Source organism: Callospermophilus lateralis, chromosome 5 (assembly GCF_048772815.1).
Source record: "Callospermophilus lateralis isolate mCalLat2 chromosome 5, mCalLat2.hap1, whole genome shotgun sequence".
Taxonomy (NCBI): Eukaryota; Metazoa; Chordata; class Mammalia; order Rodentia; family Sciuridae; genus Callospermophilus; species Callospermophilus lateralis.
In genome coordinates this window covers 67835195-67851804 of record NC_135309.1, presented here as the reverse complement: position 1 = coordinate 67851804, position 16610 = coordinate 67835195, and the positions used below count along the sequence as shown (strand labels likewise).

General features: G+C 40.4%; 1 protein-coding gene across 1 annotated transcript; it reads right to left on the bottom strand.

Moving 5' to 3' along the window:
* Window positions 1–359: 359 nt before the first annotated feature.
* On the bottom strand, window positions 360–12364 carry Grxcr2 (glutaredoxin and cysteine rich domain containing 2). The gene is made up of 3 exons (XM_076855949.1): window positions 12029–12364; window positions 6239–6466; window positions 360–542 (listed from the first exon to the last, which is right to left on the bottom strand). Exons 1-3 carry the CDS (start codon window positions 12362–12364, stop codon window positions 360–362), a joined length of 747 nt encoding a protein of 248 aa, XP_076712064.1.
* Window positions 12365–16610: the final 4246 nt, after the last annotated feature.

Below are 16610 nucleotides of genomic sequence, written 5' to 3'. Positions count from 1 at the left end.
ACCTCCCAACCAGAAAATAATTTCAACCTGCTGCCTGAAGTGTACATTTATTTGTTCACTGGTGCAAGGTGAAAACTGAGCTAAATCAAGTGAGATACGTGCACACATTCCTGAAAGAATAATTTTAGAACAGGTTTCAAAGCTGACTCTGATTCAAAAATGCCCCTGCTACTTAGACCCACATGGAGATGCTCCCAGCCTCACAAAATGTCACTGAGTAATTGAGTTTTGCTAACGGTGGAAGTGATTACAGCTGCAGTGGCTTCCTTGCTGGGAGAGGCAGGAGGAGGAGGAGGGGACAGTTTATTAGAAATAACTTTAGGGAGAGTACAATAAAAGCTGACATGCAAAATCCACAGCTATTGATTGCAAATCTGGCAAGGCTGCAGGCCATTCTCATTGCAGGCAGGGCACCTCAGGGCCCGGTAGGACTCCTTAAATCTGTTGGCCAGCATCGAGAACTTGCTGCCGTGGCACAGAGAGCAGGTGGCACTGCCAGAACCTCGGCAGTGAAAACAGTTGTCCTGGGGAAGTTCCCCTTCCTGCAAGAGACAGGCCAGGGTTTAGTTACAGCAGCAAGTTCAGGTTTATCATTCACATGCAGGTCTTGGCAAAGGCTGGGACAAAATTAGAGAAAAAATACTTCCCACAAATGCCAGTGATGGCCGGAACACAGGATAACAGCGATTTTATCAGAGAGGATTTATCTGGTGAACATGGGCTAAGACAGCATCCTCTACCACCACGACTGGCATTCGTAGACTTCATGTTCTTCATCATGCCTGTGAGCATCTGACATGTTATTTCTGTAAGCTCCATAAGGGCAAAGACTTTATTTTTCTCACTGCCAAATACTAACAAACAGTGAACCCTTGTGGCATGCCTGGTTGGTGCCAGGTACAAAGAGCTTTCTATGTATCAGTCCATGTAACCCTTGTAACATCCCAGTGAGATAATATGAGTGTTTCAGATAGAAACATGAGATACTGAGAAGTTAATTGGTAATGGTCACACACACAATTGGGAAGAAGAGGAGGCAGGTTTTGATCCCAGGGGACTGATCACCAAAGTTCCAGCTGCTAGTGACTATGTATATAGACTTCACTGTAGTCTAATAGTAGATGACCCAAGAAAGATCATTTTGTGTGACTGAGAGACTGAGTGGACAAAAGAATAAATGAATCAGTGTTACCAGCCTTCAAAGCTTAGCTATCATTTCTTGGCATATTTTATTCCTCTTTGAGAACTATGTAAGGCCTGGTGATTAAGAGCTCTGTGCTCAGGAGTCAATAGACTGAGAATATTGCCTGATAGCAGCTGTACAACTTGGACAGTTCCCTTAATTTTTCTAATCTGTTTCTCTTTCTGTGAAATGGGAATGGGAATGTCTAAGTAGCTGGGATACTAAATTAGAAAATATGTATAAATGCAACATTCTCTGGCATTCCGTAGATTCCCCATAAAAGTCAGTTTCCTCCTAAGTCCTGCCAATAAGTCTCCAGTCCTTGACTTTCACTCTAAAGAAAATATACCTGGGTGATTATCTTGCTCTTCCCCTAAGACGTCTCAAGGAAACCTGCAATTTCACACTCCTTATAAACTGTGAATCTCCCAAGAAATAAGGGGTGATACCAGATTGATACCAAGTGAATCCAATAATATGTCCTGCCCATTTCACCTTCAAACATTTTCTCAAATCCATCCCTTTTTCATCATCCCAGAACTACAGTCCCAGCCTAGATGCCCACCCACTCTGGCCTGAATTCATATGGACCTGCCTCTGCTCCCTCTGGTAAGGACATTCTCCCCAGCAAAACCCCGTCTCATTAAGTTTGCTATAGTCATGATCCTCACCCACCCACACCTCCAGAGCAGAAGCCCTGCCCACTGCTGTCTGCACTGCCCCTGGCTGCAGGTCTCCTGCTCTGCTGAGTGCACCTGCTAGCCAGTCAGCAAGCGCCCTGGGACAGCACCTTCTTACCACCACTTCAAGGGCAGTGTCCATCCCACTGTTGTTCACATATTGGTGCCAAATAAACAAACACAACAACAATCTAAAGAACCCTTCCTGTTCTTAAACTCTAGGAACAAGACAGCTCTACCCACCCAACACAGCTTCCTTTATAACCTGAAGATAAAAATCATTTCTGAAAAGAGAGAAGTTTTGAAAGTACCTTCATCATGTTGCAATGTGCCTAGGAAGATGTTAAATCTTATTTACTCTAGATTTAGGGAAGGAAGAGGTTACCCAACCCATTATGTTTGTGTACTTTTATTAATATTTGATTGACATGCTAAGAGAAATAAGCCAATCCCAAACAACCAAAGGCTAAATGTTCTTTCGGATGTGCAGATGCTACCTCACAATAGGCAGCAGAGAGGATGGGGGGAAGTAGGGGGAAGAGTGGGGAAATGGGGATGAGAAATTCCTCAGAATGAATCAGACATAACTTTCCTATGGTCATATATGAATACAGGACCAGTGTAACTACACATCATGTAAAACCTTGAGAATGGGAAGTCATACTCCGTGTATGTATGATATGTCAAAATACATTCTATTGTCATGTTTAACAAGAACAAACAAAAAATTTAAAAAACAAAAAATTTGTTGCCATATTTTAATATATTAATAATGAAGAAGTTCTTTTTCTTCCTTTAAAGTATTAAAAATAAATATATTTGCATGTATACCTATAGAAAGAAAGAAAGAGAGAAAGAGAGACTGGAAATTGAGCACAGGTCTTCTTCATGCATACTAGGCAAATTTTCTATCACTGGTCTACAAACCCAGCCCTATATATTTATTTATTTATTTTTGATACAGGATCTCACTAAAGTTGCTGAGGCTGGCCTTAAACTTGTAATTCTCCTGCCTCAGCATCCTGAGTCTCTGGGATTATAGGCTTGTATCACAGGAACCTGCTCTGTTTAGTCATTCAACTAATTCAACAAGTATTTAATGAGCCTATATGTCATATAATACATATGAAATACATGCCTCTTTCTTCATTTCTCAGTATTTTAAAAAATTCTTCTCAGTAAATAATTAACAGCAGGGTATAGAGCATAGCTGCATAGTGAGGCTTAGATTCTAGACTCTAGCAGAACCACTCAGCCTACCTTTCACTCAAAGACTATGTGGCTTTGACAATGGCATCCAGCACCAGCCAGAGCCTGCATGGCAAGGTGAATGCAATCATAACATTGGCAGAGAGATGTGCCTAGCCTAGACTTGACTACTGGCTTTAATGATCTCTGGCAAGTTACCTAATCTCTCTGAGCCTCAGTTTCCCCCCGCTGCAGACAGACTATTGGTAATAACTGCCACTCAGGCTCCTGTCAGTATGAAAGGGACTGAGGAGCACTGGGTATGATACCTGGCGACTGTGAGCCCTGTATAAATAGCAGCTGGTATTATTACTGCTATAATTATCATCATCATCAACATCATTATTAATATCTCAAAGGTGAGATCACATAAAGCATAAAGAAACTCTGACGATGTATATTCTAAAATCCACTGAGCGCAAAGCCAGGTTTTTCCCTTGTACATTTAACTGTGTCTCGATTCAATTATTCTTCTCCTTTTCTTTGATGGTTGATGTAGAGGTTCAAGCGAGGCCTGGCTTTCAGCCTTGCCCTGCTCTTTCATCAGGCTCTCGCTGCGTCCTGGTTCCATATAACAGAACAAAGAGTCTCTTGGTCAGAAGGGGTTTCTTGATGTTCTTTGACCCTCTCTTTTAGAAGAAAACTTGTCTGGGCATTTATTGCATGAGGGATTGGGCAAACAAATAGCAATTTAAAGCAGAGTTTAAAGGAGAGACAAGTGAAGTATAACCTTCCACGGCAACCGTCTGCCTGCACAGCTCTGCCCTAGTTTACAGCCCTACAGCTAAGAAACACGCATCCCTCCAAATTGAATTTAAAGGTGATTGTCATATCAGGCCTGCTGTTGCTTTCCCATTTAGGCCTGCAATGTGACCTGCATTTTACCAGTTCTAGCCCTCTCCCCCACAGCCCCCCAAAAAAGAAAGTGCTCCTAAAGGAGGCAATATGGTAGGAGAAATAGTAAAATTAAAATTTTTTTTAATTCAGAAAGTAGAGCTTCGATTACAACTTCCAGTTGTCTGCCTGCTACAGTTCTTAATAGTTCTGCACAGAAGACAAGAAAAAGGCATTGGCAGAATATTCCTCACCAGCTTGTACGTTGCTTTTAAATCTCAATATTCTTTCAACAAACATTTAACTAAATATTTACTGAGCATGTAATATATGCCAGTCGTTACTTTTTTAACACTCAAACCTCTATATTGCACCCAACACAAACATGGCCTCTACCTTCATGGAAGCCAAATCAAAAGCCAAGAACAAAAGTTAACCAGATTAGCACACACACAAAATTGCACTATGAAGAGGAGTGAAGAGTCCCCCGACAGATCCATGTTGGAGGGATTTATCTTCATGAAAGCCCGAGAATATCCCTCTCAGGGGATGATGTTTCCACCCTGATCTCAGGGGCTGCAGGCAAGGTGGCAGAGAACCTGAGGAACATTCCAGGCAGAGGGGATTTGCCTCTGGTAGAAAAGAACCAAGAACATATGAGGGATGGTTCCATGAGCAGTGTGCCAGGGTGGAGAGCATGAGGAGAGAGGTGTGAGAGACGGGGCTGGAGGGGTCAGCAGGCCATTCAGAGTCTTCTAGAACAAGAAAGGAGTCTTGGTTTTTGTACCAAGCAATGAGAGGATACCAAAAGCTTAGACAGGTAGTAAGTTTATGAGGTGGGTGACAGAATCAGATTTTCATTTCAGAAATCCATTATTAAAGGTGAGATCAGGGTGGAAAGAGACCTGAGTAGATGCCAACAGAACCTTGGGAGCTTTCTCTGGAGACTGGGTAGCTGGGGCTCTGCGGGAAGGGGAGGGAGATGAGAAAGCAGGAGAGAAGAAAGTGGACGCTGGAGGAGTCGTGGAAAGGTGGGTGGACTCGCAAGGTGAGAGAACTGAAGGAACAGGGGCTCTTTGGCACCTTGGCTGTCACTTTGAGGCCAGTTTCCACTTTCTTATTCTCATCACCTAAACCCTCGCAGAGTGGGGTATTCCCCACTCAGCTTCCCTCACCAACTCATGGGAGGTGACAGGGAGTTCCACAGAATGCTTTAGATTGCAAGAAATGGAATCTAAGAACAAATTCATTTTCCTGCTACCCAAGATTTTACTCTCTTAGCTGAGATTCATCAAAGTTGACTCCCCACCCCAAACCTCACACGGTGGATTAAAGAACACTTTCCTCCTCCCCTCATCTGAGCTTGTCTGATCAGTGGTGGCCCACGCACAGGGCTGTCTTGGAGGGAAAACGTTGCAACTGCTTTTTATATTATACCTGCTTTTTACCTAAAAATAGGCCAAGAAATTAAGCTTTAATAATGTTCTTAAAGACATTTTTATACTAATATTTTTGTTTGTTTGAGACAGGGTCTGGCTAAGTTGCTGAGGGTGGCCTTGAATTTGTGATCCTCCTGCTTTAGCCTCCTGATTAGCTGGGATTACAGACGTGCATCACACCCAGCTTCTAATTTTTAATAAACCGGTTAGCACTGGTGCTCTCACTAGGTCAGGCCATCTCTGGACAAGTGTGGTACCCAAGAGACCCTGGAGTAGGTGTGACTTTCAGTGTTGTTGACAGTAGTGTCTCAGCTGTCAATTATATTCATTTTCAACACAATGCTTTTTATTGCAGTTTAGTTGGGCCTGGGATCATGGATTTAAAAATATTATTGCTTAGCATTAACTAAACTAGTCTGCAAAATAGACTCCTGGCTTTATGCAATGTCTTCAAGGAGACTGAATCAAGGATAATAGCAATAAGAGAAGCACAAATGAACCCAGGGAAAGAGGAAAGAGCTGACTTTTTTTTGAGCTTTTAAAACTAGCTGTTCATAAGCCACATTGCACAGTGAAACCAAAAAATACATAATCATATCTCAAAAGAAGTATGCCCCCCAAATTTTAAATTATGAATATTTGAAATATGGATTTATATATGTTCTTTGTTCTATGATTATTGCTAACAACATACCATTAAAATATAACAAATACTAAAATGTCTTCACATCTTTAATATTTAGACATTTTGGGTATTCGTATTCAAAAGTTTTGACTTAAACAGTGAATAATCAAAATGATTTGGACAGCTATAAGGTCAGCCCCGAGTGGGACAATCTGGCCCTCTGACACACCTGCATGTACTGATCATGGGGAAATGTGCTCTCCGTCTCTGACAAAGGCCCATCGTTCTGGTCTCTGTCTCCATAGGTTTCTTCTTTGCTCATCAGAGACTCTTCCTCAGCCAGGTCTTCTTTCTGAAGAATTTTCCTCATGAAATCCCTCTTGTCCATTGGGGTTCGGATGATTTTCAGGTTATTTGTGTAGATGATTATCTTTCCAAAATCTATAATAGGTGGAGGCTAGAGAAATGGAGAAGAAACATGAAACCTTCACCACCAATCACCAAATACAGGTTTGCAGAAGCTGTCCAACACCCCAGGAAGTAGGAGAGAAGGAATTTCCAACATTCAAAGATTGTGAACACATCAGACCAGGAGTTATAGTTCATTTCATGACTTGTTTATTTTCTCTGATAGCTATGAAAACCAACCTCTTCCTTCTTGTTGATGGTAACTCTCAAAGTTAAACTACTCAGAGTGTCAGACTCTGGAGAGCAAGGTCTAGAGCGTCGGAACACCACAACAGTCAATGCAGAGCTGGGCACAGTGGGTGCTTAATAAACACAACTTAACACTTTTTTTTATTCATGTAAATATAGCTCTACGTTTTTCTATGCATAGGCAATATCAGCAAATACCATTTATTGAGCACTATTGTGTGCCAGATGTCATGCTAGGCAGTTTACCAATTACCTTACCCCTCTGCAAACATCCCTATGAAGAAGTTTCCACATTTTACAGATGAGGAGACTGTGTCTCAGTGGGGTTAAGTACCTTTCCAAGGTGGCAGTTTCTCAGGTTCTCTGCCTGGGATTCAAACCCAAGTCTGTCCTCCTACAGCCCACATTCATAACACCTGCCCTGCACTATTGACAAGAATTCCCCTTTCCCAATTGAGGATTGACATAGCTACTCAGTTGTAACCTGTTTTTTGATAATCCATATAACATGAAAATATTTTACATCAATAAATATGCTTCTAGAGCATCATTATCAATAGCTCATGTTCACTTGCATGGGTTTAGCTTATGTTAGTTAATAGTTTGCTCAGGAACTCATTTGGGCAATACCATAATGCAGTAAAGAAGCCTGGAGGATAAGGGTGTTGCTTAGGAGTAGAGCACTTTCCTAGCACACGAAAGACTCTGGGTTCAATCTCTAGCACAGGACAAGGAGGAGGAAGAAGAGGAAGAGGAGAAGAGCAGTAAGTTGTCCGGGGAATAACTGTCGAGGAATTCCTTGATCTAAATCCAAAGTTAGGGCAGCTTGAAGGCAAACAGCATCGAATCCCAATTCTCTGGTCCACCTATTGTGAGGTACAGGGGAGTTGGGTAGTCTCAGAACTCCGGCTTACTCATTTGCAAGTGGGCTGACATGCAGCTGGGTGGCACCACCATAGACAAGTTAGTTACTAAAATACAGAAATCCCTTCATACTGGATGGTAACCAGGTATTTTCCTGAGACTCCTGAGTGCCCTCCTATTATCCAGCCTCCCTTCAGGAGCCTTGAACGTCCCAAAACCCAGTGGGTAAAGAGTTCATTCTTAGAACCTCAAATCCTGGGACCCTGCCCAATTCTGCTGCCTTCCATGCTGGTTGGGTATGTCCCTGTTGTTAAATATTTTTATTCTTCTCCCTGAGGCTAATGATATTAACTTCTGCAGATGGGAGGTGGTATAGAAAATATAAAATAGGTTTTTCAAAAGCTGGAGGAACTATGCTAATGGTGGGCTTTGTTGTTTTTGCTGTTATTGGGAACTGTTCTTCAGTAGTTCATGCACACTCATGCTACATACCTAAATGCCTTCATGAAATATTTCCCCTGCTTACAAAACTACATAAATCAAATCTACTTAGATGCTACAGTCGAGCAGTCCCCTAATTTAAACCTTCATGTATTCAGCCAAAACCCTACTTGAGCCAGACTTCAGTGTTCAAGTTCCCTTTTTTGAAGCAGTGTGAAGTTTTGTGAAGCTCCCTATCTGGCCCTTTTTCTCTCCCTCTGGTCGAGGGATCATGTAGCAGCTTCCTTTTCCTGTCGTCTTATGCACACTGGACTCCTATTTCACACTCCGGACTATCAATTTCTGACCATCAGAAGATAAGGACGGAGGAGCTTTGGAAGGTTCCATTTCTACTCCCAGTGATAGCCAAAGAGGCTCAGTTACGAGGAGCCTTTTCACATCTCGAGTTGTCTTCTTTTCATTTCCTTTTTGGAAGGCAAAACTCTGAATATGTGAAGAGCATCAGGGATCATCTGCTCCAACCCCAGCCTCTAAGCTGGATAGGTAGTACTTTTTAATATTCTCCAAAGATGGATGATCCCAAATCACCTTGAAGGTGTGGTTAAGTTTCTGTCATGCTGATAGCCACATTCTTCCCTGTGTCTAAGGAAACTCCCTGGTGAAACCAAAATTCTCATTATCCGGTTACACCCAGTTCCCCTGAGGAGCAGCCACTTTTGTATAAGAGGGTCAGGATGGGGTCAGAAATTTATCGTTTCCTTCCATAGCCCAGGATGGCCACCTGGTGGGTAAACATTTTTAAAATACTCCAGTGTCTGTGACAACTGAAATTGTTATTCAGGTATTATTAAATCTTTCCATTGCTGTTTTTAAATGCAGAAATGCGTTATTGGGTCGTAATAATGTGATGGGCTTTGTAGGCAAATCTGATTCAAATTTTATCCAAATATTGTTTGACAACCGTGTGAGACATGCAAGCTTTTAATCCTTCTGAACTTCTGTTTTCTCAATTTGTAAAACTCTCCTAGAAATATCACAAAGATGAAATTATATAGTACGTGTGAAATGAGTTTCAGTAACTGTTACTTCCCTTCTTTTCTGCTTCCACATTTTTGTGAACCTCAGTTTTAATTCCTTAAAATATTTAGATTAGTTTACAGCCACTTTCTCCACCCATCACATAAAATAAAAAAGAATCAACATTTCTTTGATAAGAACCTGCTTTTAATTGCAATGGTGAGTAATATTTTCTAAAGAGATACAAGGTGCAGGCATAATGCTAAGGTGCTTCCTGTGTGTTCTCTTCATTAATCACAATAACTGCCCTGTAAGCAGATACTTACTTCTACTGCCCTTGTGTCATGGATGACATTGAAGATCAGCAAAGTCAAGTAGAGTGCCAAGCTCACACTCCAAGTGGGTAGAAATGAACATCAAACCTAAGTTTGAATGACATCAAAAGTCCTTGCTTTCAGCAGGGTGCAGTGCCACATGCCTGTAATCCCAGCAGCTAGAGAAGCTGAGGCAGGAGGATTTTAAGTTCAAAGCCAGCCTCAGCAACTAAGTGAGACCCTGTCTCAAAATCAGAAATAAAAAAGGGCTGGGGATGCAGCTCAGTGGCTAAATACCCTGGGTTTAACCCCTGGTATTTAAAAACAAAAACAAAACTTGTTTTATTTGCATTATTAGTATTATTGTTATTGTTGTATAATATATATAATATATTTTCCATTTTAACCATTTCTGAGTGTCTCAGAGTTCAGTGGCATTAACACATTCACAGCTATCACCACCATCTATCTATCTGTCTGCAGAACTTTTTCTTCTTTCCAAACTGAAACTCTGAATTCATTAAACAATAACTCTTTCTCTTCTACCTCTAGCACCTGGCAACCACCATACTTCTTTATATCTCTATGAATTTGACAATTCCCGGTTTCTCTCATAAGTGGAATCATACAGTATTTGTCTCTCTATGACTGACTCCCTTCACTTAGCTTAATGTCTTTAAGACTCATCCGTGTTGTGGTGTGTCAAATTTTCCTCTTTTAAAGGTGGAATAGTATGGCCTTGTTGTGTATGTACTATTCATCAGTTTATTCATTCATCAGCCAATAGTCATTTAGGTTGTTTCCACCTTTAGCAGCTGTGAATTGCTATGAACATTGGGGTACAAATGTCTGTTCAAATTCAAAAAACTTTTCTTTGAATCATTGCTCTTAACGACTACCCAATGTGGTCTCCTAGCCAGTAGTTACTAGAGATTATTTTACAATTGGATTTGCTATTGAAAAATCATGACATTCCAGTTCTTGTCTCCTTCTTTTGCATGAATACCACATTGACAAACTTTCTCAGTGGGAGATGCTACACAAACCCATCATGGCCCCTCCAACCCAGAACCTGGCTAAGATTGGGATGTGGCATTTGATCAGGAAACAAAGAATAGAAAGATAATGAACCCAAACAGGAATCGTCTAGAGTACTGTTTTAACCAGCTGAGCTGTGTGGCCATGAAGACTCATTTATCAGGTATTGTAAATCCACGTCAAATCACAGAAATGCCGAATTTGGCATATGACTTATAAAGCAGCCCAAAATTGTCTACCATGGCCTTGTATGAGGTTTGTATAAAGTATGGCTTTTTAAATTCTAAACCTGCAAATATAGCTTAAGATAAATACTGAGTCCCTAGTAATAAGTACAAAATAAATGGTAGCTGTCATTATTGTTGGTGTTGATGTTGATATTGTCATTGTTGTTATGTAATGATCTTGTTCTTAAAAAGGAAGATGCCATAAGGCAAAAAGCATGAGAAATTAGAAGATCTGGATTCTTATTCTGACTCTGTGCCAAGGGACCCTGTAATACCTAGTGGAACCCTCATCAACTTGGCACTTAGCTTTTCTCACCTGCACAGTGGGATTGACCTTAACATTCTCTCCAAGATTATGGCAAAGATCCAATGCGATAGAGACAGAGATAATATGCGATAGCACTTAACAATGTATATGTTACTCTACTAACATAAATATTGAAAAGAAGCCTGGTAATCTTTGGTAATTGTGGACATTCCTATAATTATACTGTATCAATTACAGCAAGTTCAATACATTTGTCTACAGTAGATGTAGTGTCTATTCCCTTAGGAAATGAACAATAAAAAATGATTAGGAAGTAATTATCTGAATTTCACACTTTAGAGATGAGAACATACCCTGGTGTGTCATTTATTAATAACCTAGACACATTGTATAATTATTTTTAATGATGAAAAGAAAAAAAAGGCATCCATGGTCCCACTGGCACAAGCATGTACACATCTTCTACAAATTTTGGCATCTGCAAGTATTTTCCAGGTTCTTCTAGCTTAAAAGAAAATCATGTATGGGCTTTTGATTATACATGGTACTAGAGAAGATAATTGAAATTCACAGATAAAATGCATGCTTCAGTTGAACTATTAGCTCAAACGTCTCCCCAGGTCACATCTCTGGTTGATTTGCTTTTCACCATCTCTTCCCAGGATTCCAACTAACCAGAGTCCATGCTAATGAGTAATGGAAAGGCAAAAATAATAAACGACAAACACTTACAAAGCAGGCAGTAGGAAGGTGACAGCAGGAAAACAAGACTTGGATAAACCACAGCTGAGAAATCGGCTGTAGTAAAATGGGCACCTTCAAACACTCAGCTCTTGCAGGAAACAAAACGACCCACTGCTGCATAATTTTCTAAAATGGCAGTCTGGCAACCTGAAAACCACTGCACCTCTATTTAATTTACACACCGAGAAAACTCAGCCAAAGACCCAATTACAAGGTATTACCCTGGATGGAATTTGAACGCTATTTATGCTCATTGCACTTTCCAATGAGTAGTCAACAAGCATGTTATTTTTGTCCCGGAAATATTATTCTAACAACAGCTTGGTGCATCTGTGGCTCTGGATGGTAGCTGGTGAGAGCAAGAAACAAATCTGAAGCGTTTAGGTGTTTCTCTAGACACACTGCAGGAAGCCCTACCCTTAAAGCTTATAACCATGCACAATACCAACCTTATGGTCATTCGCCTTGTAATCATTGAACAGAGGCTGGCTGCCTGCCAAAGTGTAGGCATCGCCCTCTCTGAATACACTGATCCTCTGAGCAGTCAGCTTAGGGGAGTACAGCGAAGGTTTGGGGGCTTCCCCAGACCCATAAACACCATCCATTGGCTCAAGGGACTCCTGGAGAAAACTGTGAGGGTATTCTTCCTTTGGCGACTCTAATTCCTGCCCATCCTCAAAGACCTGCTTCAACACTCGACCACTGTAAGAGGAGGAGATTTTAAATCGTACTTTCCGGGGTTTGCCGTCACTCTTCTGATTCAGCTTCTTCTCGGGGTCCTCCATTAGCAGAAAGTTCACCCTGTGGTTTTCAGGCTTCCGGGCAGCCAGTGAAACTTGGGCTCTAAGGAAAAGGCATTTTATTTTCTCTCCTCCTGCATATGATTAATTCAGGTTCGTGCTAGTGTATGCTCAGTTTACAGCAACTGACACCTGCACATGAAATATTGATGGGCCCTCATGAAAAGGCAAGGGACCGTGGGCTTATAGAATGGATGGAATATAAGACAAGACTGGCTCCCCTCCTAATTCAAAGCTCATCCATAACTTCACCCAACCCTGGCTTGTCTTAACCTGAGGATGAATACGTTTATTAGACTCAACAAGCACCAATTCAATAAGGATCAGACATTTAATCAATTAGCGATTGTCTTATTGTTGTTACCAACAACTACAATCCAGTGAACACTTAATAAGTGGGGGGGGGGGGGGCTGTCACATGCATTATCTTGCTTCATGCTCACAATAACCCTACAAAGAATTGTCTCTTTTCCACAGGGAAAAGGGAAGCTTTCAGCTATTTCCTCATTTCCTACTTCTATTACAGCTAAGTACGTGACAGACCAGGCAATCAAACTCATCCCGATTCCAAAACTGTGAGCGGTACACCAGGCCAAAAGTTTTCAAACTGTGTCTTGTGGGGATCTGGATACAATGGAGGTTTTTGTTGGCTGTTGCTTAGAATAGGAGGAGGTCAAGGGTCCTATATTCAGGGTCTTCCACTCCATGTTAACCAAAGAAGCTCCACTTTCTAGGTATTTTATACATTAAGTCTCATTTGCAAGCACAGAACTAGTCTCCTCTGACCATTGCACCCAGTAAATGCCCAATGCTGTGAGGGGGTCAGTGGGATGAATGTCAGAGAAACACGAGCTGTGGGTCCTGAGAACAGTCCTACGATCCAGTTTAGGAAACAGACTTAACACATGTGAAATAATAACCTCAAGCTTAAGGGTGCAGACTGTCCTCTGCTAAAACCCACAACAGCTGTTCTGGGAAGGAAGTGGTCTCTCAGGCGACAAGGATGGAAGAAGCTTGTAAAGGAAAATGCACTCAGGTTGTATCTAAAAGGATGGGTTGGCTCTGAAGAGCTGAATGGTGGAGTAAAATTGTTCTCCCTGTGTTTGTGACAGCCTCAATTAGTTGCCCAAAATGACTCTCTCCAACTCCCGTAACCATTCCTAGAGATTCCATCCCCACTGCCCTCTTCCATCCACCCCAACACCCTGGCCCTAAATGAAAGCTTCATGGCCCCAGTTTTCAAAATTGCAGTTGCTTCTAAAGACATCTGTACCCATGTCCAATTCCATTCCCCACATTGTTGTGAAAGTTGTTCCCCCAAAATCTAGTCTGCATGTATCAGTTCCCCCTTAAAATTCTTACCAAGTGATCACTGCGTAACGAGTTCTAATTCTTTCATGTGACAAAGTTCCTCAGAATGTAGCCCCATCTTCCTTCCTCTCCAGCCTCATCCTCATCATTCTTCCAAGTGCTTCCTGGAATTGGGTCCCAGGCCCACCAACAAACTCAGACCCTTCAGGTTTCTGCCTCTCACCCAGTACCTTGTTTACTGATTTGTGGGTAAAATTTCTGCTCTTCCTTCAAGTCACACCCTGAATGTCTCTGCTTCTGGGCAGCCTTTGCACTGCCCCAGGGAGTGTGCCATGGAATCGTGGGCCTACCACATTAAGGCACTTCTACCTTTCCCTTGTCAATCTTGTGTTTCCTCCCATGGGACCATGAACATCTTAGAGTGAGAACATCTATATCATCTCTCTCTTCCCAGTGTTCAGCAAAGTGCCCAGTACATACCAGAACTCACTTAACAATTGTAGAATGAATCAATTCAGGTGAGAGAAGTCAAATAAATAATACTTTTGGAACAAGAATTGGGCATGTTGGTTGAGAATAATGAAAATGTATAATCAGAAGGTTGTTAAGAAAAACATCTACCTTTCTGCTAAGGACAGGTAGTATCACAGTTATAAAGTGCCTGCATGATCAAGGAATAGGTCAGGTAGAAAAAAAAAAAAAAAAACTAGAGAAACAACATTTTTTAAAAAAGAAGAAAGCAAGCAAGCTATGTTCTTCCTGACACAGAAGACACGCTCTTCTAGGTCCCCACTGATGTGGAGCTGGCCCAGACGTGCCATGAATGGATTACAGGAGGCCCAGATTTTGATCGCTCAGCCTTGAGGGCAGCCAGGTGGGGCCCAGGACTACATCGGCCCCATACATTTGTCCAGTGTATATCACAACATCGTTACTGTCTATGTGTGCCTTGCCATGAAAAAGAGTAGGCATCCCCACGAGAAAAATATTTTTTCCATCTGCCTCAGGAAACAGTTATTAAAAAATGAGCAATAATCTGTCTTTATCTAGAGGAGCCAGGGAACTGACTTCCATAACTAACTGTCAAATAAACATGTCCAATTGTCCCCAAAATGAACACCCTTGGCAAAGGTAGCCTTCCAGAAGAGTGGACTCAACCAGAACAAAACATGCAGATGAGTTTTCCTAGTAACATTTGTTCAGCACTTTCTTCACGCTTCCCATATTCACAGGTTTTTTAGTGAGCCAAACCAGTCATGGGAAGTTTGGAAATAACCATGCTTGTTTGATAATTTTTAGATGGTAGTGTTTTCAGAATAGTCACAGTTCATACACTTCCAGAAGGAGGCTAAATTGATAAATTGAAAGCAATTTTGGCAGTATTATCGAAAGCCTTAAAAATGTTCATATCCTTGAGTCTTTCAAAGAAAGAAAATAACTGCCTGTATCAGAAGAAATCATGTCAAGATGCTAATATCGGTTGCCTCTGGGCGGAGGATGCTGGATGCTTTTTTTTTCATTCCCAGTTTTATTATATTTTACTCGTCATGATAAGCTCATCTTACTTTGATAATCAGGAGGAAAATACATTTTAAAAATCCATTAGTTTTAACCCAATAATTTCTCCTAAGGAAATAGTTTTAAAAGGATAAAAATATTTATCTAAAAAAAGATAGTCTCCATAATATTATTTATACTGGGAAAAAAAGCTTGAAAACAACTTAAAGGTCCAACAGTAAGAATTCCATGACATGAAAGACTATGTAGCCCTTTTAAAAAGATTTACAAAAAGTTAAAATAATATGTTTATGGAACAAACGAAGTAGCAAAATTATAACAGAATTTTATATTCTGTAATATAGAATTCACAATATAAAGCTGTATAGGAAGGAACTAAATGCATTAGAACACAGTAAAATGTTAATGGTTTTTCTCTGAAAAGGAAAATGGGGTGATTTTTATTTTCTTCTTTTCATACTTATTTGTATTTTTAAAAAATTTTCCATAATAAGCGAGTACTATTTTATATTAGAAATACTTATCATTATATCCCATTGGCTAGAGAAAATTAAATCCACAACATTCTGCCATTTCTCTCTGGCTGAATTTGAATTAGTGTCTAACCAGGACAATCTTCATAGTGAAAGGGGACTCCAGTTGCAGTCACATGGGAACAAAATGCAAATCAGAATAAACCCACCTGTGAGGTATTCTGGACAAAGGTCTTCAACATTTTTCTAATCAAGTCTTACTTTCAGTTTACAGGAATGATAAGGAATAAAGGAATGAGTTAAATGACCCAAGAGGAAAAACTCAAAGTCATTCTGTGGGACATCTACAAGACACTGGTCTCACCAAAAAGTCAATGTATTAGGAAAAACAGAAATAAGAGAAACACACTAGATTTGAAGTGTATAAAGAGATAAAATCAAATCTAATATGTGAACTTTGATGGCTTCCTAGAAAAATTTGACTCTAGAGTTAATATCACATGGAATTAGAGAATTATTGTTAATTTACATAGTCAAGATAATGTTATGTAATTATATAAGACAATGTCTTTTCTGTAGGAGATACATGCTTAAATATTTAAGGTGACATGTCATGATGCCTGGAATTTAATATGAAAATGTTTATCCTCTCAATATGTGTAGATGTATATTTAAAAACATGTATATAGAGACATATCAAAATGGGGAAATGTTTGCATTCTTGATGATTAATTATTATATTATTACTCCAATATTTTTGCATGTTTGAAATATTTCTAATAAAAATTGGGTTTTCTTCTAAAAAGATTCACCCAGATACCTAGGTTTTCTTCCATGCATTTTGATTTAGACCATAGTGTGCTCTGAATCTTTTTAGGAGTAGTATTTTTTATCCTATCCTGTCTAATGTCATTTACTAGGCTTTATTT